The 23,537-nt window shown below is 38.3% G+C and overlaps 1 protein-coding gene across 10 annotated transcripts in view; it reads right to left on the reverse strand.

Moving 5' to 3' along the window:
• ESRRG (estrogen related receptor gamma) overlaps nucleotides 1–23,537 on the reverse strand; it is a 501,516-nt gene that overhangs the window by 62,122 nt on the left and 415,857 nt on the right. For all 10 annotated transcript variants that reach the window (XM_060754264.2, XM_060754260.2, XM_060754266.2 and 7 more), the window contains 2 exons: nucleotides 8,535–8,645; nucleotides 2,232–2,393 (listed from right to left, as the gene is read on the reverse strand). In XM_060754264.2, the coding sequence (XP_060610247.1) occupies nucleotides 2,232–2,393; nucleotides 8,535–8,645 (273 nt within the window). The remainder of the gene's footprint in view (nucleotides 1–2,231; nucleotides 2,394–8,534; nucleotides 8,646–23,537) is intronic.

The raw sequence follows: 23,537 nt of genomic DNA on the forward strand, positions 1-23,537 counted from the left end.
ATCCCCCCCCCCCCGCATTTTTGGAATCTACGGTGACCCCACGCTCCCCATCACCCTGCAACTGGCACAGCTGCCTATCCTGAATAATGGTATGATTTGTGAAACAAGGGGATTAGACTGCTTTTTAACAAAATTGCTAAGGGAAAACAGAGTACTTGCAGTTGCATTTATTCTTGATGCTAACAAGTAGCTGAGAGCTATGAAACTAAATGGGAGGCAAAGAGACAAATGGACGTAGACATAAGATGGATAAATGAAGATCAATAGAGTAGGAGGAGATCTGCGAGGCAGGGAATAGAAGAAAATATGGGGTCATGGCAGAGAGACAAGGCTGAGTAAAAGAGGACTGTAGCAAATCAATTGAAAAGGTGGAGGCAAGAAGTGAAAGAATGTTTAAACCATATAGGTCCCCAGGACAGGAAAGAATGTGTGTTGTTGCCTGGAAAGAGGGCACACAAAGCATGTGAAAAGGTAGCTAGACTAGCCCCCAGCAATTGATTTTGGGAGTCATAAGAAGGTATTCTTAGGTGGTTGTAGATGTGGCTGCGACTCCTTAGATTTTTGTGCTGCCAGAAAGAAGATGCCAAACTAACTTGCACAACTTTGGGCGCTATGTGCTTGCCAGTGAGATGTTTTGAATCTGTCCTGAAAACAAGCAAGGTTGATGACGAAGAAGACTGAATACCACATACTAATTTAGGTAAGTCAATGGTTTTGCTACCAATAGTGGTAGCTGGTTTCTTTCTGGTAAATGGATAAGGTTGGGATTCCTTCTATATGAGCTATCCAAGGTGCTGAAATTGTTTTGGAAATGGGGTTCAGAACCTTAGCCACTAAATCTTTCAAAGCTTGGATTAAAACTAGCAGTTTATATACTGTCCCACTGACCCGAGAACCAGCAGCTGAAACTGCTTACCTGTCTGTACTATATTGGTCATGCAGTCAAAAAGGAGAATTGCTGTCTGAAGACATTAAAGCACATCAGCAGCTATTTTAGGATACTGTAATGTCAACACAAATCCCAACTGAGTGAAATCTACAAATGTAACCTTTCATCTTGCTAAAACATGAATAGATATTTCACTCTTCATCTTCTCAATTCCTGGATTTAATATCTGTGAAAGGAAACAAATGACAGCTCTGGAAACTGCCTTGTCTATTAACTCACAGAACAGTTAAGACTGGAGTGCCTAGGATATTCATGCAGACATCTCAGTCCTGCAATGGTGTGCATGCGTATGCATGTCACACTCACTTGGTAAGAACACAACTTCACTGAATAAAAGGAAGAACCTGATCTTAATGCATTTATGGATTCAGACCCTTTCCAAAATGTTGAGTTCAGTTACTGTTGACTTGAATGAACCAGAGGAAAGAAAGGATAAAAAAGTATTGCTTTTTCTTATCTACAAGATATAGGTGATAAATGGTGACACAGAGTCATTTTCACAAGTGGCTTGTGATTATTAACACTTCTTGGGCTCAAATTCCGAAGATTTTGTAGCCACACTTTGCTAAGGCAGAGGCACAAGAAACTGTAAATGGAAAGTGAGCCCTGCCTTGAATCCTCAACTAATCTGGAATGGTGTGAAACACTAGGACATTCAAGCAGACATTATGCAAACATCAGCATCCATTTTCACAGTCTGTGTTTTCTGCTTGAGATATGTGGACTAGTCATCAGTCCTTCTTCCTGTACAAAGGAATATATCTATACAGAATGATCATCAACTAAATTGGATGTGGGAATGAAGAAAAATAGTGTCTAGCTCTCTTCAGCTTTGGTAACTATCATGAACCCAACTCTCAGTCTCTAAGTACCTCAAGATCCTTTTGCATATTGAAACAATTAAACCCACTGTTTCAAACTTTTTCTGTCATCTCCGACATCTTGTTCCCACATATTACACATACTCATCACCATTTCTCAGTTTCTCTACCAACTTCAGAAATACCTCACATCACCAAGGTTGACCTGACTAACTTGATATTTAATGTGAGACCCTCCAGCTTGGTGCAAGTCATGCAGTCTGCAGCAGGAAAGCCTTTACATATGTGTATGTATATACGATTTCAATATGATCAAGGTACATACTATGAACACAACCTCCAGAAGGCAGGGGAAACTCTTATTATGTCCAAGGTGCATATAACTTATACAGAAAAAAGAAAACATAGAACAAAAACATACCTAAGCATTTTAACAGTCATATAAGGTATATATTCTGTACCTGGAATATGTTTAGCCCATCCGATGATGACCACCAGCTCTCTGTCTGCCAGGTCACAAAGAGTGGTTAGGGCTTTGATGTCACTGTCTGGCACAGTAGGATCAGGCATGGCATAGATCTTCTCTGGTTCCGCCACCAGCAAATGGGAGACAATCTTGTTATCTGCAAAGAGAAATCGAGGTATATATTACCACTACTAATCATTCCACTTTCTTTCTTCTCACTTAGACTCTAGACTTTTTGAAAGTCAACATCTCAGTGGCTTTTCTTGTCTGAGGGATTCTGGAGCCCAGCCATGCAATTAAAAGGTGAAGACTGTTTCATCAAGTAGAAATATATGAACAAAACAGTGGAGATATATTAGTGATATGAAAACATGGATTATCTCAATTCTGTAGGACAAAGCAGTAATGCCACAAAAAATGTTTACTATGGACTTCTACAACATGTAGTTCTTCACTCCCTTTCAATCTATACACATAAACATTCAAAAATACAAGAATGAGATCTCTAAAGAAAGAGAAAGTCAGTGGAAAACAAAAATCAAGATTGTGTAAAGAGTCCTGCTGACCATGTAAATTTGTCTCTGCACAGGGTTGGGCTTGATGATACCTGGATCTTTTAAGTGAAGTCTGTCTTCTAGAAGCATCTGAAATAATATAATTTTCCACTTGGGGAAAGTCTGATAAGAATAACTCAGCAGAAAAAGAAAAAGAATAAAGCAAGTCTAAATTCTGTAATTTCTGGTACCTGTTTCCAATTTGCATTTTCCATCTCAGAAACCAGATGATCCCTAATGTGAATAATTCAGTCAATAATGTTTTACAACCTCTGCTCTACTGCTAAGTGTTCAGTTTCACACTCTAATAAAATCTTTAAAAAGAACAGGAAAAAATAGATCTGAATGGTATAAGCACAGTTGATTTCAGCTAAAAAGCTGTTTCACAGTAATTACCACACTGTGTGGTAGGATATACTTTCGTGCTATGATGGAAACTGAAGACTGGATTGAAAAACTGAGAATACATCAAAGGGGTGCCATTGCAAAATGGAAATAGTCATTAATATAACACATAAAGGTATATGTTCATTCGTAAAAGGGCATTAAGTCCAATGCAGTTTGAAAAATTTACTCTTAATCAGGAATATCTTTTTTTTTTTAGATTGTTGTTCATTCGTTCAGTCGTCTCCGACTATTCGTGACCTCATGGACCAGCCTACGCCAGAGCTCCCTGTCGGCCGTTACCACCCCCAGCTCCCTCAACCAACTTCAAAAGGATGTTTCTGAAATAGTAGCTGAAAAAATGAAGGCAACATGTGGGAAGCATCCAATACTCTATGCATTTAGACTGTGCATGCCCCATCTGATACTGTTACTCACTCTTTCTAGTAATATATTGGGAAATTATTGTTTCCATTCAATATTTGATGTTTTGCCCTATGTCTGTTATAACAGGCTGTGCTTTTCATTTAATTTTAGTTGTTAAGTCATAATTCACATTTATATGTTGGGTTGTATAAATTTTGTTAGTATGGATGTATTGTTGTTGTATTTGGGCATTGAATGTTTGCCTTTTAGATTTGGAGTCCGCCCTGAGTCCCTTTGGGGAGATAGAGCAGAATATAAATAAAGGTTTATTATTATTATTATTATTATTATTATTATTATTATTATTATTATTATGTCAAGATAAGAATGAATATGATGCAAGTGCAAAAAAAAATGTCTCAGCAGATTTGACATACATGTAATACAGGCAAAACAGGAAAGTTTCAGACTGTTGGTCAAAACTATCTTCTCAGATATTTTAATCTGGTTTTTAGTCTATAGAGACAAACATGTGACCCATACAAGATGAAGGCAAGACTTCATATGACACGGAGACACATTAGATGTACTTATCTAATCAAGTTTTGGGGGATTTTAACAAAGGAAGTTGTGCCTCACACTTTGAAAGTGTTTTCAGTGATGGTTAGGCAACCTGTCCTTCACTGAGGGACAAATTCCTTCAGAAAGCATTTCGTAGAGACCAGATACAGGTCACAGAATCAAAGAAAGACAGGCCTTGCCCTGTTTCCCTCTCTCTTTGGGATATCCCCCTTCTCTTCTTCTCTACTGGGAAAAAGATGTAGAATTATTGCCAGATATCTAGACCAATAATCAGGAAAGGGTTTCTAAAGCAGTCTGGGGGCTGCATAAAATGAGTCTATAGGTCATATATGGTTCTAGGTCTACCAAAGATTGCCCAACTGCTTTAGACTAACACAACAGCATACAACAGATTGAAATGTGCAGGTACTTCTGTTTGTCTAAATCTCTAGGTGAAAAGACCGCTGGACCAGTGGACCCAGATCTTTACTGCTGGTGGCTAAGATAACCACTACATTGATACTAACCAGATATATATAAAGCAAAGGCAACTCCACTATTGAGTAACTGGCTTAATAAGGATGTTGAAGGCAACTGCCAACTTGCCTGCAGATAGGCTGCTTAAATCTCATTGATGTCAACTGTGAGACTTAACTGTATGCTGAAACTCCAGTTGATGGCTTTAACCCTGTCAAAATTCATTCCAAAATGATATTTTTTAAATGCTCTGTTGTGTCACTTATTCCAGACTTCTGATCTATTTCTCTCTGGTACTTTACAAATGTGTATGTCAGAAAGGTGAAGTATATCAGTCCTTCACAAAACAAATGCAAAAGCCCACTGCAAGTCATCACATCTAGCGTGCTTTATTATTATTAATAAGGTCTTCTTTCACCAGTGACAAGAGGAACACTTTCAGTCTGCAATGCATCATTGTGAATGTTGTTGATGTAGGACAGAAAGTGGCAGAGGAATATTTTTAAATTGAGTGGACACTCTAGTAAAGCAGATGGTGTATTCAAATTAAAGCAGGTTTTTTTTTTAAAAAAAACAGACTTTTGTGTTATTTCTCATTAAAAGGTTCAGAGCTGAATGCTCATTGTTTCATGGGACACCAACAAAATAAATCGTTTCTTCTTCAATGCACTTCCATTATTAAACTGATCAATGGGGAATATTTATCTCATTTAAAGATGATGGATAGCAGTTTTAGCATTTTCTGATAAACAGCTTTTCATGATAAACTTTTGGTTGGGACCAACACATTCTCTCACATATTCAGCCTTCCATTAATCAGTCGATTTGAAGTTGGCTTTTATTATTTGTTTTAACCAAAATTTACCAAAATAAGAGTAAATATTTTCATATGTCCCAGGTTTTCTTTAGCTAACTAAATTTATAAATTCAAAGTGCAATATTACCCAAGTCTATTAAAAAACATTAGGTTAAGGGATTTACTCCCAATCAATATATACAGAGTTTTATTCTTACAGTCTACTACACACATATCTGGGCTAGGAGTCGGTTGTCTGAGCTCAATACAGCTTACTTCTGTTGGCATGGACAGACTGTGCTGTAAATTAATAATGATCAAAACTCTATATTTGCAGCAATGCTTTTTATTTTTTGAAATTAATTTTGAATAAGGAGATAAACGGAGTGAACCAATGGAATAAATCATGTTTTCTTTTTCTTTCTTAAATTATGCTTCATAAAATGTCAACACCCATTTTCATGACAACATTATAAGACATATAGATTGGCCATTGAATTCATGGGAAAAGAAAGGAAATAAAAAGATAGAGGAAGCAGCAAGATGCTTGTTGTGAATATTTCCTAATCTCTTTTATTTCGCTACTGGGAAAAACATTCCACACATTGGAGTAAAAATACGGGGGCATTTTGAATACGTTCAAGAGACCCCATCAGTCAGAATAGCCACAAGCATGGTTTCCAGGTAAATCTTATTTAACATGTTCCTAATTAGAATCAATAAAACCCCATTTTCAATCCACTGTTTTTGTTGTGCACGAACTATCTGTCCGAACCCAGAAAATCTCCCCGGCTAGTTCTTCAGCCAAAGCGATTTTATTGTTTCCTCCTGACAGTTGCAAAAAGGAATAGACACAAAAATAAAAGTTAACTTTAATAAATATAATTAGAGGTAATATGAGACTATCAGAGGTAAGATTAACGTGGACAATAGAATCCTCTAAAATTTTGTTAAGTTATCTTGCATGCTAGGAGCCACTGGTGGTGTAATGGGTTAAACCCTTGTGCCAGCAGGACTGAAGATTGACAGGTTGCAGGTTCGAATCTGGGGAGAGTGTGGATGAGCTTCCTCTGTAAGCTCAAGCTCCCCATGTGGGGACTTGAGAGAAGCCTCCCACAAGGATGGTAAAGAATCAAAACATCCGGGCATTGCCTGAGCAACATCCTTGCAGACGGCCAATTCTCTCACACCAGAAGCAACCTGCAGTTGCTTAAGTCGCTCCTGACATGCACAAAAATTCTTGCATGCTTTGCCCAACCAATTATTTTTCAATATTTTTGCTTAAAAACGTAAAAGAGCACAATTCACTTAGCAAAATATCTGCTTAGGGCCCTTTGAAATGAATCAGAGCTGGAGGAAAAACAGCATGGTAGTATTATTTTGTATGGCTCTCATTCATTTCGATAGGGCTTTCTTGGGACATCTTGGTAGACTATGCCCATTTCAATTCCTTGCAGTTTCAACACAGCAGCCTTAACCTGTGCTGATGACAAAAAAAAAAAAAAGGCTTAACTATGTGTGCATGTGCCGAGCTGTCAGCAATTCAACTCAATGGCATGATATAAAATAAATGAAAAGCTGGCAATCTGTGCATCCAGAAAATCTAAACCTCTAATGAAATTAAGCATTAGAGTTTATTGAATTTTATTGTATTATCAGAAAGTTTTTATTATAATGCGCAAAATCTGCTTAATGCAACCCTAGATTGTGTTTACAGAGTGGCAGAACAGCTTATGCAGACTGTGTGGAAGATGCCAGATTGGACAATTGAAGGTATAATCAGCATAATGTTTTTTGGAAAGGCAAAAGGAAACGATGCCATATGTTCACTTAAGCCTTAATTTTATGTAAAACTGGTTTCTTTTCCCTTTGACATAGCTAAAATGCCCTTTCGCTTATAGTTCAAACACAGTTATTTGAAACCTTCCAGGACTCCATATGCTTAGGTACACAGCAGTGTCCCTACTGGGAATGTGGGCTGAGGGGGGTGGGGAGTGCCATTTTACACACAACCAGGTAAGTGCCATCAGTGTTATGCTCAGTCTTTTGTTACTTCTGTTTAAAGTGGACCTTTTTGTACTCTAAAAACCTATGCCAGTATGTAGGTAACATTCTGATAGTGGCATATCAGACAATTCACAAGTACTTGCAGTGGGGTTTTTTTTCCGTGTCAGGAGCGACTTAAGCAATTGCAAGTCGATTTTGGTGTGAGAAAATTGGCCATCTGCAAGGACGTTGCCCAGGGAATGCCCAAATGTTTTTGATCTTTTATCATCCTTGTGGGAGGCTTCTCTCATGTCCCCACATGGAGAGCTGAAGCTGATAGAGGGAGCTCACCCATGCTCTCCCCAGATTTGAACCTGTGACCTGTCGGTCTTCAGTCCTGACAGCACAAGGGTTTAACCCATTGTGTCACCGATGGCTCCTTCTTGCAGTGGCTGATTCATAGCTTTTATAGCCTAACCCAGCTTGAAAATGTTATATTTGCTTGGGAGAATAAACACTGCTTCTTCCTTGGTTGCATAATCTATTAAGCCTCCAGCTTTTCTGTATTTTGTTTTTCCTTCTAATATTAGTTTGATATAAGAAAATTATCTATCTCTGTGTAAAGAAGCATTTTTTAAAAACCAATAAAACTGTAGGCATATCAGCAAAAATAATGTACCTCATTGATGTTGTAAATGTAGCACATTCCTGTTTTAATCTAGTATGAGCCAGTGTGTCAACCTTCTATTGCTATAAATTAATGATGCTCCTAATGTATTTTCATTGGGAGGTTGAGCAGTCAAACTCATTTAGTTAGTGAAAACTACAAAAATGGCTTTATTGTAAAATCTAAGACTCGAGGCTTCAGTGAACTAATGATCACAGCATGAGCCATTTTATGTACCACTGAAAATAAAGATCACCTGTAAATGTAAAATTTCCCCTGCGTAAATTGTGCATTCACAAGCTCTCACCCTTAAAAGCATCTTTCCTGTCTCATTTGAAAAAAAAAAGGCCAGGATGATTTGAATAGTTTACAAAATCACTTTTTATAAAGATCATAATGAGTCTGATTCAATATTGGTTCTTCTTGCTTTTCTCAGATTTTACTGTCATAAGATCTTTATACATATAGAGTAAAAAACAAACAAACACCATTATCAGGTGTACTTACATGGCTTTTTGGCAGGCTGAACCAGCTGAGGATTCAGGTATGGGCTATTCTCTGCATCTATTCTTCGCTTGTACTTCTGGCGACCTCCACGTACTCTGTCTAAGCGAACTCCTAAAAGTGACAAAAAACCAAAGGAGATGTGTTTAATACAATTGAATGCAGAAAATGTCTTACATAGTACTTTGAAACTTTAGATCTAAGATCATTTGCAGAAATGAAAAGCAATGGAAGCAAAACAAACTTAGGGAACAATTTCAGATTTACAGGCATAGACAAGTATATGGAAGTATCTCAATTATGTCAATATATTGCTGAGGGATAAAACTGTCCACTATGAGCGAAATTCAAGAGGATGAAATCATAGAATCATAGAGTTGGAAGAGACCACATAGGCCATCTAGTCCAACCCCCTGCCATGCAGGAAACACACAAAGTATCCCTGGCAGATGGCCATCCAACCTCTGTTTAAAAGTTTCCAAGGAAGGAGCATCCACCACACTCCGAGGCAGAGGATTTAACTGCTGAATAGCTTGTACAATCGGGAAGTTCTTCCTAATGTTCCCTACATATGTTGCTTACTTGTTTGAATTCCTCTTTGGTGGTTTTCCCCTTTTCGATGTCTTGTAAATGTCTCTTTTAAATCTTAGTTCAGTTAAACGTTTTTTGGACATACATTCTGGTTGTTTTACAATTCTCCTATTTTTTCCTCCTTGCTGGTACTGTTTACATTTGTGCCTTCAGTATCTCACTTTTAAGAAATTCCCATCCATCATTAACTCTCTTCTCTTTTAGTATTCTTGTCCATGGAATCACTCTCAGTATTTCCTAAAATTTCCTGAAGTCAGTTCTCCTAAAGTCTAGAATGCATGTTTGACTTCTCTTAATTCCACCCTTCCTTTGTTTCACAAATTCCAGGAGCACATGGTCACTCCCACCCAAGGATCCCACCACTTCCACTCCATTGACCAGAACTTTAGTGTTGATTAGGATCAGATCCAGAATAGCAGATCCCCTTGTTGCCTCTTCTACCTTCTGGACAATAAAATTGTTTGCAAGGCAAGTAAGGAATTCGTTGGACTTTGTACACTCAAAAAGGTTGTTTTCCAACAAATATCAGAGTAATTGAAAAAATCATGAGAGGATGTATAAGCATGGTAAAATGTTTGCTTATGTTCAGATATTGTCCTCTTTCCAAAAATAGGACTTTTTAGAAAATACAAACATAAAGGGAATGCGTTAGAAGTATGATAGCTGGGACCCAATGCTGGTAGCACTACACTGGTTGTGCAACCCGGCTCTGAATTAGAGAAGGGAACACATGTGTGAGACAGCGCACCGAGTGAGAGATGCAGCTGCGGCAGGATACCAGTGAAGTAATATAATGCAGGTGGGCAGGATAACAGTGAAGTAATGTGACTGGATTTGATTCATTTTTCACCACTGCTTGTATTTCTCCCCTTCTTTCTATCCTTCCTTCCAATGCAACAATGTTTTTGAACGTGTTTGCATATGATCTCCGGATAGTCGACATGAGTATGCTTGGCTGTTTTGCCTCCCCCTTTCTACTGAATTATGCTAAAGGTGGCAAAGATGGCACTGAATATTGTTTAAAGCATTCCATTTTATACAGACACAAGGGAAGCTATATGTAGTCAAGTGGAGGAAAATAAATTGTGATGGTACTCCAATCAGATGTGCAAAGTAAACTTCTAAACAGGAAACAGTCCAGCAGTTTAGCCTTGGTCAATTACGCTCTTGAAAATGATTCTCTAAAAGCATCCTTACAGGAAACTGTCAGATAAGGAAGAAAGAAGTCAGGACAAAGTTGTTAACAGATTCTTCCAGCAGCAGTACAAGGCAATGGAGAATTACAGGACTGCCTTCAAACTCATTTAGAAATGAATAAGCAGAACTGCAATGGTTTCTCATTAATAATCTCTTCAACTCTTAACATCATATAAAGAAAATCAGTCACTTGCTAAAAATCAGGTTGCATTCTGGTAAGATCACCTTCCTAGAACTGTGGCTGTGTGCCTTTATGGTTACTCTGGTTCATCATAGAGATGTCTTGGCAAGATTTATTCAGAGGAGTTATTCCATTTCATCCTCATAAGCTGAGAGAATTGACCTGCCCAAGATCATCTAATGGGATTACTCTAGCCCTCAAGCTACTACATGATTCTGCCTCCTACAATATTGAAATTTAAGAAAAAAATGTTAAGAAGAAAATTAAATTAATATATAGCTCCCTGTATTTTCAGGTACCACACCTTGGTTACCCATCCTACCCATGCCAGAAATGATACATAAGCAGTCATAATTATAAGCAATCCAGAAGTGCAAAATGCATTCCCATTAGCCAGGGACTTTTTTGAAAACAGGATCCTAAGTCATCAAAAAGATAAATGCTGTAGATCACATTAAAGCTTTCCTCCTCTAATGCTGAATTAACAATTAGCAAAAGGAAGTCAGTTTTTGTCCCTGACAGCTATCTCAACTCCAAAGCATATTACTGAATGTGGTAAAGTTTAAATAGGCTTCAAGGCTCCAGGTTATATTCATTTAGACATAAGCAATATAACTGACAGTTTGGCAAAAACAGAATCTGTCGAATATTTTTAGAGCAGGAATGGAATAATGGTAAGGAACAAAGAACCATGAAAGTAGCATTGTGTCCCATTAATCATGACCCACCTATTGCTACAGCAAACTGTTTTTGAAAGTGAGAGATGTTTCATATCACATTTGTGTGATATGATGCAGAAATCATCTCTTCAAAGAAAAATAAGCCCAAAGTCTAAGCAGCTCTATGGATTCTAGTCAACACATCTGAAATATGGAAGGGAAAATAAGCACTATTTCAGCATCAAAAGAAGCTAGCAACCGACAGTTGGATGAAAATGTAGCTGTAGAGACCACACACATTTGTAATCCAGGGTTTGTAGAAAATGAGCATATACTTGCAGGCATATTTCAAGGATGGATTTGATCTAAAAGAAACTCTAACAAGCACCTTGGGAGTGATGTATCATAGATAATGAATCTTCACATATGCAAACTTACCCGTTTTCCAAAGGGATCACTGCTCTGCATTTGATTCCCAAAGTTGGGTGAATGTGAGATTTGGTGCCCTAATCTTTGCCATTTACAAATACAAATTAGATCACATGTAACAGGTGACATATTTTAATTGAATGTCTTCTATCAGCATTGCTGACAAAAAGTGCATGGAAATAAATGAGGCTGGCAAGACAATTCTCAAGCTTTACAATACCCATGAACATTTTATTTCTGTTTAAAAGTATGGGAATGTTTTAAGCTCAGGGAAGAAGACATCTAAGTGTATTGTATTAACCAAGAATACTGCGATCATCACCTCTTTGGTGTAATCTAAGTAATGTTCCATTTTCATGACCTTTGAAAAAGTTGTTTTTATCATCTAAGAGATTTTGAATGCACTCAATAATGTTTGCTTGTGGTTGTGCCCCCAGCTTGCCTCTTGATTTATTGCACTAGAGCTGATCCTGTTTAGCTTCCAAAATCAGATGAGATAAGACTAAACTTTTACCCCTCAACTACAGTCATACTCTCAGGATAGGCCCATTTATACAGCTATCCTAGTCGTCTTGAGACTCCTTTGTTCAGAACACAGTCAGAAGCAAATGTCATATTCAGAATTACCATGCATTTCAAACTGCAATGGAACAACAGTATAAGACACATATAAAGAGTGCTTGGTCCATGGGCAACTATTGCATGAAACATCTTCACTCACATTTGAGAGGAGTTTTGATTAGAGCCAATATTGCTTGGTTGTATTCTGATATTACTTGAATGTATTCAGAAATGATGCATGTGATCACCAACATTTATTCCAAAACGATATATAAAATTAGGGCTGGAGCAGGTGGTGGCTACTGAGCTTGGATCAATATATCCCCCACTTAGGACTTCATCCCACAGAGTAAAATCAGTGTTTCTACACATTTAAGAAATGGCAACCCACAGTGCCCTTTACACTACGCAAGCTTCAACTATGGAGTTGAGGTATTTTACCATTTCTAAAGCATTGATTTCCCAAACAATTCCTAAGCCAGACATCTTATTTTTGAATTCCCTGCATAGAGACAGGCAAAATGGCCAATTTTCCCATCTGATTGTAATCCCTGTTGCCCGCTTGTAAATAAAATGAGGATGTTGTGTGTGGGAGGAGCCAGAATGTCAGTTTCCTCAATTTTAAACCACTTCCCACGATCACTAGTGCAAAAGCTTGGGAAAAGATTAGGGTTAATTTTAAACCACTTCCTATGATTGCTAGTGCGAAGGCTTGGAGAAAGATCAGGGTTAATTTTAAACCGCTTCCTATGAAGCAGTGAAGTTTTGTTTTTTGTTTTTAAAAAGATAAATAATCAAAATCCTGGAGAGACAATGGGAGGAAACAAGTCTCTACTGTGTGATGGCAAAACAAACAGATAAATCCAAAAGAAAGTGGAGAAAAGGAGAAGTTTTGATGGGGTAGGAAAATCATCCATTAATTTCCAAACATGGTGTAGGAAAACTTAAGGAACAACCAATGATCCCAAATGCTTTATTTATCCCATGGGATGAAGTTCTTAAACTAAGATGAAGTAACTAGATGCTCCTCTATTAATATTAACCAAATTGGCAGTCCAAAAAACAAAGAGTTTAAATTATTTCATGCTAACATACTTTCATATAAAAGGTTTTCATAACATTACTGGTAAAATTAAGAATGGGTTTCCATTAAATTCCAGCCTTGTTTTAAACTAAACCAAGCTTTAGTCTCATGTAGCACAAACCTAGTCTCACATCCACAATAATAGCTTTTCAGCCTAGAAAATCCTGTAAAAAAGTTTAAGGCAGCAATGAATGAAGTATTAGCAAAAAGAGTTAATTATACAATGTGAACAAGGATTTTAAAAGGAAACAAATACAAGAATATTAAATATGAACTGATGTCATTTGAAGGTCAAAAATAGGTCCAGATTCCAGATTATATTGAAAAAGCTTTTACTAGTGAAAAGAATTCAAGTGATAAGCTAGTGACACCTCAAAAGAAAGAAATCTAACTGTTAAGTTCTGGACCATTTACTAGCAACTCACAAGAGATATGGGGGGATCGAAATAAAATTCATTACAGTAATCCGACTGTGAAGTACTGATAGCATGAAATCAGGATCTCAATATCAGCTTCAGAAATAATATACAGCTAAGCACTCTTTCGTTTAAGCTCCAGGAAACTTCAGAATATATTTGAGGATCCAGAAGTCAAAGCAAAGATCTTAGTGATTAACCTGCACAGAAGAGCACCAAATATCTATTCCACCACAAAAACTATGGACAAAATCATTTACGGAAGCAAAAGACAAGAACTATCTTGCTGAAGATGACCATGCTGATGATAACCTCCTTTATTTTGATATGATTCATTATGCTTTCCACTAAGACAGAGGCGGCCCTAGGTAATTTTCAACGGTGAGCAAACAGCCCCCCCCCCCCCACTCCAACAAATCACTGATATACATTTTCTGTTCGTCGTGGGAGTTCTGTGTGCCATATTTGGTTCAATTCCATCATTGGTGGAGTTCAGAATGCTCTATTATTATTATTGTTATTATTATTATTATTATTATTATTATTATTATTATTATTATTAAAATTGTCTGTTACACAGCTAAGAACAACCCGGCTTGTGTTGTGGATGGCTTGCTGCTAGGAAGTGGATGAACAGTTGTGGTGATAGAAGGGGGCAGGGGTTTAAAGAATCAGAGAATTGGAAGAGATCACAAAGGCCATCCAGTCCAAACCTCTGCCATGTATGAATCAAAGCACTTCCAATAGATAGCCATCCAAACTCTGTTTTAAAAGATGGGGTCTCTAACATACTCCAAGGCCATGTATTCCAAGGTAATTGTTAAAATTTTACTGTTTTGTTGTTAAAATGTTTAATTTGTGTTAAACTGTTTATTCATTATTAGTGATAGTGTTTTGTCAACAGTAAAATATTTACTGGTGATAATAATGTGCTTAAATTAAATTAAATTTTGGACTTAAATTGTTTTAAATTGCTTCTAATGTTTTCTGCCATATGCTGTTAGAAAACCACAATACATAATGTGTGCATATGTGTAGTTTATTAACACTTAGACCATTTAGGCCATTCACATACAAAATAAGTAAATATGCATGTGTATATGATTTCCTCAGAACAAACCTGCCCGACACATAGCATCCTATTCTGGTCCATGAAAGCGCGTTTACATCCAACATTTGGGCTGATGAAGCAATCAGGTCACACCCAATGGTTTTCTTAACCAAATAAAAGCAATCCTTCCATTCTCAGAACACTCATCAATCAAAGGAAGGGTGAGGAGGTGATTAACACTGCAGCCCTTTTCTCCAGCAGGAGATGGGGGACAGGGATTGCTAAGAAAATTTATTTGTGATCTCTTCTGCTAGTGACGAGTCACTGAAATAAAATGCTATCTACACAATCATAGAGTTGGAAGAGACCAAAAGGGCCATCCAGTCTAACTCTCTGCCATGCAGGAATACACAACCAAAACACTACATAATTAACTTGTACCCTACATGTATGTAAAAGATAAAGAAATGTTTTTTTTTCCATACAGTGACATCAGATGATGATGATGATGATGATGATGAATAATGATTTGCTGAAGAAACATCATAGCAACATGTAGGTTCAGTTCTTCTTTAATGAGAGAGGGATTGTTATGTGCTGTGGCAGCTGGCTATTTTGATCCTCTGGATTAGGCACAAGAGATCACAGGAAGCCAGATGTGGAATGTTTGACTTTTGTACAGCAAACCCCTGGACAAAAAGGCTGGGTGAAAAAGCTTATTTCTATCTGCAGATTATGGCCTACTGGATTGGGAACAATGGTGGATTCACCAAAATATCTGGACACTAATATAAATTATTTCCATCTGTAAAGTGGAAAAATGTGACACATTTTAATATAGATATAAGGGGATTGCTTTTTGGTCAGAAAGAAGGGATGATGACATCAAAGTATTAAATAACCAAGAGCTTAATTGCCCACCCATAATTTTTATGTGTTAATTTGCCTCTCCATAGCCATTTGTGTGTACACAGCATGTTTGTATTGACAATAGTACAATCTTTACTGGAACTATATTGTGCTTAAATTAAGGTTTTGAGATTTTTTATATAACTTAAGCATGTAAAATCATAAAATACAAAAATGACAATTGCCCACCAATTTGTTCTCAACCCAGAAAGATAAATATCATGTGTCCACCAATTTGTTCTCAACCCAGAAAATCAATATCACTCCACCAGCCAGAAACATAAATGCAGCCAGGAAAATAATGCAGCCATGGCCAACTGGAGCAAAAAATTCTTCATTGATCAGTACACGCAAAGGAGGGAAATGAGGCAGGACATCACTGCTTCCTTTGACCGTTAGTCATTCCAGTTCCTTTACACTCATTGGCCACAACATTAAAAGTCAGGAACACACTTACTTACTTAGTAAACAATTTTATGGAATCTATACTGCTAGTTTCCTTTTCCATATGGCAAAGTTACACAACATAGGGCAGACAGCCACAAAGATCTATGGACTTAGCAGAATATAGCATATGCTTATCATTCTATTATTTTTTTTTTAAAAAAAACAGCCAAATAGTAATTTTTGTGTGTGTGTGTCAGGAGCGACTTGAGAAACTGCAAGTTGCTTCTGGTGAGAGAAAATTGACCGTCTGCAAGGACATTGCCCAGGGGACGCCTGGATGTTTTGATGTTTTACCATTCAAGAGAAGGCTGAGAGAAGATATGATAGCCGTGTATAAATATGTGAGAGGAAGCCACAGGGAGGAGGGAACAAGCTTGTTTTCTGCTTCCTTGGAGACTAGGACGTGGAACAATGGCTTCAAACTACAAGAGAGGGGATTCCATCTGAACACGAGGAAGAACTTCCTGACTGTGAGAGCCGTTCAGCAGTGGAACTCTCTGCCCCGGAGTGTGGTGGAGGCTCCTTCTTTGGAAGCTTTTAAATAGAGGCTGGATGGTCATCTGTCAGGGGTGATTTGAACGCAATATTCCTGCTTCTTGGCAGGGGGTTGGACTGGATGGCCCATGAGGTCTCTTCCAACTCTTTGATTCTATGATTCTATTATTCTTGTGGGGGGCTTCTCTCATGTCCCCGTATGGGGAGCTGGAGCTAACAGAGGGAGCTTATCCGTGCTCTCCCTGGATTTGAACCTGCAACCTGCCTGTCTTCAGTCCTGCCAGCACAAGGGTTTAACCTACTGCACCACCAATAGTAAAATGAAAAAGGAGAAAAATGCAAAGATACATAAGCAGAAGGAGTAAATCAGTCCCTAAATAGTTTCGTATTGATGTATGGAAACCGTTTGCTTCCAGGACTCATATATATAATGTAAAATAAACCGTTTGAAAAGCTTGCAGCTCTCAGCTTTGATGTGTTCTAGTATGCTACTACAAAACATGGATTTGGAAGTTAACTGTCCTTAGAAATTAGGGAAGTAAAATTTCATTTCATTTCATTAACTAATTTAGTAGGCACTAAAATTGGGTTCCAATCCAAAAGATTAGGAAGCAAACATGAAATTGTTTACATGAATGGTATTGTCAGACCTCAGGGCTGGTTCCTCTTCTCTGATACTCATAGCAAGAAGGAACAGTCTCAGGGCACAGGACAAGGAAAGGAATATTCACAGTGAGGTTTGCTTAAACTTGATATACCTAAATGATTTTTTTAAATTTCAAACCAATTACTTTGGATAAAAAGGTTCCAACCAGGAGGGCAGGGTGGAGGAGTACTTGTGATTTATATATTCTAGACATGAAGAAATTCAGCAGATTAAATCAACGGATGGAGAGCATTCTCCAATAAACTGTTCTATCCATGGTTGTCCTATAGCTACTGAAGATACAAGTCAAGATAGAAGAAAATGATAATTTAATAACGCTTCATATGAAAAAAAATGTAATAATCCCATCATTAAGATGCACACATTTGGTCTTCAATTAAGTTATGTCCATTTAATGATACCAGGAAAACTGATCTTAAATTAATAAAAAGCAATAATATTTTAATCTAAAATTAGACATAACTGAGAATGCTGTGCACATATACTTATGAACAGTTGGACTGATAATTGAATAAATATGGATACAATGGGGCTTTAAGACTCATTGAAGGCAGCAGGGTTCACATTTGTCATGTGTATCATGTTCTAATGATGCTTACTCATCAACCAGTCATGTTGGCTTGGAACCAATAAATCTTATAGCAATTAAGATAGCATGCATTGTAAATGTTCTGGTACATAGTACATTGTGGTTAAATGGATCTCTCCCACTGTTCTCATCAACTGTCCTGAAAGGTTAAGAGGTCCACCTTTTTTAGATTTGTATCAGATGAAGATATCAAGCCACTCATGGGAAAAATTCATGAGAACGATCCAACCACCCAAATACTCTGCTTATTTCACAACATTAATATTGATTCTTTCCAATTTATTATCAAGAAATATCTTTTGTTTTCACAAGTTGGGAACCCATTTTGTGAGATTCCCCCATTATGCTCCTTCATAACTTCGAACCTGAAGCTTGAAAGGCTTCTGAAAGAGAATGAAATATGGAGTGTATGGCTTCAATACGTCAAAGGGAGTCATGAAAATTTCCCTTCTGGCCGAAAACACACAGAACCAGATGGGGAAATCAACATTAGATACATCATAATATTTTCAAATTTTTATCAGACACAATTTATTGGTAAATGACAATAAAATGAAAAGGCAAAATGACCAATAACTATTTGGAACCCGAATTGCTTTTTTCCTAAGTGAAACAGTTGCTAAAATTACAATCTACCCTTATATGTGAGTCTTTGATTACTCTTTTCTTTTATGCATTTTTTGTAATTCTACACTCTCTTTTTTATGTGACCAGAATGATATACTGATGAGGTTACAAAGTGGATTTTTATAAGGGCAATATGATATTGGCTATTTATTTTTTTATTTTCTTTGTAATTATGTGCAACATAGAATTTGCTTTTTGCTTCCAATAACCTCAACTTCAAGATCTTTCTACATAGATTACTGGATAAGTAGCCAGATCAGACTCCTTCAGAGCATGGGCTCTTTGATGTTAGATGCCCATTATCTTACACTCATGCTGTCAAAATAATTTGCCTCAGTACAGAAGTGGGATCTGTATGGCCCAACAGATGTAGGCCTTCACCATCTAGCATTTCTCACCATTGACAATGGTTGGTCTATGTTTTGTCTTGACATTACAGGCAGTCCCCAATTTATGCACAAGATGCGTTCTATGGGTTGTAGTAGGTTTTTCGGGTTGTATGGCCATGTTCTAGAAGCATTCTCTCCTGACATTTCACCTGCATCTGTGGCAGGCATCCTAGAACATGCACATACAGCCCAAAAAACCTACAACAACCCAGTGATTCAGGCCATGAAAGTCTACGACAATACATTGCATTCTATAGATTTGTTCTTAGAACTAATTTGTTCTTAACTTGAATTGTTTGTAAGTCAGAACAGGTACATTTTAAAGGATAACTCCAAACTCTCTCTCTCTCTCTCTCTCTCTCTCTCTCTCTCTTTCTATATACTTCTTGGGAGGAGAGCAATGTCCAATCTCGATAAAATAGTGAAGAGTAGAGACATCAGACTGGCAACAAAGATCCGCCTAGTCAAAGCCATGGTATTCCCTGTAGTCACCTACGGATGTGAGAGCTGGACCTTAGGGAAGGCTGAGCGAAGGAAGATCGATGCTTTTGAGCTGTGGTGTTGGAGGAAAGTGCTGAGAGTGCCTTGGACTGCGAGAAGATCCAACCAGTCCATCCTCCAGGAAATAAAGCCTGGCTGCTCACTGGAGGGAAAGATACTAGAGACAAAGTTGAAGTACTTTGGCCACATCATGAGGAGACAGGAAAGCCTAGAGAAGACAATTATGCTGGGGAAAGTGGAAGGCAAAAGGAAGAGGGGCCGACCAAGGGCAAGATGGATGGATGGCATCCTTGAAGTGACTGGACTGACCTTGAGGGAGCTGTGGGTGGTAACGGCTGACAGGGAGCTCTGGCGTAGGCTGGTCCATGAGGTCACGAAGAGTCGGAGACGACTGAACGAATGAACAACAACAACAATATATATATATATATATATATATATAAAGCTTTGGCACAGAGAAGGGTTAGCACCCTTGTGGTGTCTGCCTTACTGTCTGTGTCCCTGTTCAGAAGATTTCATCTCACTTTCTGTCCCTGTGATAATTGGATGTTGAAAAATTGGCTTGTTGTGGAAACAAGGATTGGTGATAAAGCTTCCCATTCCACTTCGCTGGACTTCTGGTGGAAGCCCCACCCACAACAATGGGAGCCTGTCTGCACAACACAACGCAGCCAGCAGATTCTCGCTGCTTGGGCAATGCTTCCTATGTATGATGGGGAAAGCATCACCATGAGGGAGCGGTGTGTGAGGTGAGGGAATTGCCTTGCTGCCTTTCTTTTCTTTGGAAAGTGGATCAGAGAATACAGATTTCTCATTGGGAACGATGTGCAGGAATGACTGCTCCTATATATCTTTATGGCCATGTAAATGCAACCTAGATGCACAATTCTGATGGACATGTCGGTCCATGAGCAAAATTAACCCTCCTTGCTACAGATTAATTATCTCAATGAATGTTTGGTGGCAAGTTTGTATGCATGTGTGTGTGGGGTGGGGGTGGGGTGGGGCAGGTATTATCTTTGGCTGTGGATAAGGAACCACCTACCAATGGTCATGCAACCCTTCATCACGTGGCCACCACTACACTGATTTATTTGCATTTCATGATATTCATGATATTCTCAGCTACTTCTTTGCGCATATTTGGATTTCTGAACTCAACAGGGTCCAATCTTAGTGGAACATAACACTTTATCTGGGGCTGACAATTTGCATGGCAGGGACTAAGACTGTGGTCTCTTCTAACGCTATGGTTTTATGATTCTTTGTGAAGTTTCCTACAGAGTAAGCACAGTAATGTGTGTGTAAAAGGGTGGTGGAAAAGTAGGCAGAGCACATTTATGCTAGAAATTTTGGGATGAATAGTTGGAGATAATAAGAGTTGTCTGATTCCTGATGTGATAGAATTACAAAAGCAAAAGAGTTCTTTTAGTTTCTGTAGACATTTCCTATATAACAGGCAGGAGGAAATAAAATGCAGTGTGAACTGAGTAGCAGCAAAAGTGTGTTTGTGTGTGTGTAGGAGGGCAAGTATAGAAATAAGGAACATTGGGATTTCAGGAAAAGTGGAAACCAATGCTGCTGATTGGACTGATAGGCTTTATAACCATGCAAGGAGGAGGAGCTGAGACCAGATCTAAGGATCAAGCCACTGTGTCCAAAAGGCATTTGTCACTCATGAACAGCTCGTATGCATATTTGCCACACACTTGTGCTGTTATAAATACAATTCAAGCATGTCACAAAAGAAAGTGAATTAAATGAAGGGACTTGCCAAGCACTCCTATTCTTCAAAACAGACAAGGCCTTCTAGGATTGAGAGTGGGTAGGAGCCTCCTGGAAAAATTATGTTTAGGCACTGAACCTCAGGCATCTTAGTGTCTTCGTCTGGACTTCGGAGAGCTGCAATAAGTAATCATTATTTTGAGCAACACTAATTTGCTGATGCTGCCTCTGGGACATCACCATGACTTCCATAAAGGAAGTACTGTTCATCTCATGTCTTCATTCCAGCAATGATATCTTGGTTTGCAACTGCCCCTACATGTATAAAAGAGTCTCCCACAGCCTTAAGCTTTGCTTGTGTCAGAAAACTGCTTGTTCCCAGAGGAAAAATCTGGACCTATTTGTGTTCATTAGAATGCTCACTGTGCTGCTTTGTAGGAAAGTTAAAGGCAATCAGCAGAACATTGCAGGACCCTTTCCTCTTTAAATTAACCTAGAAGTTCCATAGTAGCAGTATATTTCCTCATATTATTATAGGTATGTCATCAAGGTATAGATCTCAACAATACCAGAAAACAAGAGAAGGGACCATACCATTCCTAGTACTAGAAGGAAAGGAAGGAGTTAGCAGCTGCTCAACAAGCCTGAAAGCATCTTACATCTAGCAAAATTATGTGTCACTTACAAGTAACATCAGTATATTTTCTGGGGGGGAAACAGTCAGGCACATGTTTATTGGGGAAAATCAAAGCAGACGGCAATAAGGATAGATCTGGTGAGGAAGGCCCAGGGGTCTGCATGCCAACTCTTTATTAATCTATGATCTGAGGCATCTTAACATTTCAGTATTTTTGATACTGTGTTTTACTACTTTACATCTTTCTCACATCCTGCACATGGGAGATTTAAAAGAAAGTCCCTTGGTGAGCATTGTTTAGGCATGTTTTTGAAAGGAATTATGTGTTAGAATAACTTTTTTATTTTGTTACCTTTCCTTTCTCCTAAAATAAACATTCTGTTACTTTCCTTCTTTTCTTATTTATACAGCAAAGCCTCTTTATCCACGAATTGAATATCCATGATTTCTTTTAGCAATGCTCCAATAAAGATACATCCCTTCCTCAATGTGTTTTTTTAAATATTTTAAGTCATGATTGATTGAATCCATGGATGCACAATCCATGAATATGGAGAATCAGTAGTACTTGTGCAACAAAAATATTTTTCCACTTCAAAAGCATGTACCTGAACAACATTTTGACAAAATAAGTACCTGGTATTTCTTTGTACAATTGTGCCTTCCCCTAGAAACAACATTGATATTTTCAGGTTTATGTTCATGTGGCATCACACCTTCGAATTGGATCTGGCTGCATATACTTTAATTTAACCTTATATGGGAGAAGGGCAGATAGTAAGCTGATATTTTATCCATTTGAGAGGATAGCATGCAGTGAATATAATCTTCTTGATTCATTGAGGACATTCTAGCTAAAGTTTTTTTCAAGTTTATGCATGTGCACTTTTGGATCAGGATTCGAAGGTATAGAAGAAAATAACTGTTTAGGTAAAATAATTTACTGCCTCATATATAAGATGACCACTAACAACAAAAATTTCCTGTCCTAGGACAGTTCGACCTCACTTCAGGCATGGAGTCTGCTGGAACCCATCATATGATGTAGATCTACTTTCCGGTGGGACTCTGTGTTTGAAGTGAGGTCGAATGGTTGTAAAAGACACCTCCAGCAACATGGGATGTTTCCCGTGTTACATAGAAAAGAATAGGGGGAAGCTGGCAACATTTCCTCCCATTGGATGAGGTGAGGGGCAATGTGTGTGATGCAGGGCACCAGGTTCCCCAGGTTCCCGCCACTGGATTTGCCACAATCCATGGCAAACACCCTCCTCGCTATCGCCTGCAATTTCAACTTCAATGTGATGAGGTCCTGAATGTGAAGGGGTCTTGAATGAGCTCCGTGATGGCCAAACTATGAATGGAGCTGATCTGGGGTAACATGGGATAAGGTCATCTTAACACTGCCTTGATCCTCATTAACTAAAGACACAGGTTGCTCCAAATTTGTAGCAACCTGCAACTTTAGGACCATATAAACATTTGAGCCAATTCCAAAACAAAACTGGCTGCAACTGTTTATATGGCCATCTCATGTACAAGGGACACACTTACTGTTGCCTCCCATTCTCTTTGTCATGGTGGTCTCCAAGTGCAATATGGGTCGATCGTAACCTGCAAACACCCCCTCCCCCGGTTGCTCTGGTGCCCCAGCCAATGTTATTGCAGGCAATGACCAATCAGCAGGACCCATGTCGCACCCAGAGACCATCACAACAAGAATGGGAGGGGACAATAAGGATGACTGGGTTCGGTGACACTGGATGATGAAAAGGCTGGTTGCTCCATAAACCATGCCAGGGCCAATGTAGTTATGTTGCACTGAATCGGTAGCAGGACAGTAGGTGATTA

Source organism: Anolis sagrei, chromosome 1, assembly GCF_037176765.1.
Source record: "Anolis sagrei isolate rAnoSag1 chromosome 1, rAnoSag1.mat, whole genome shotgun sequence".
Classification (NCBI taxonomy): Eukaryota; Metazoa; Chordata; class Lepidosauria; order Squamata; family Dactyloidae; genus Anolis; species Anolis sagrei.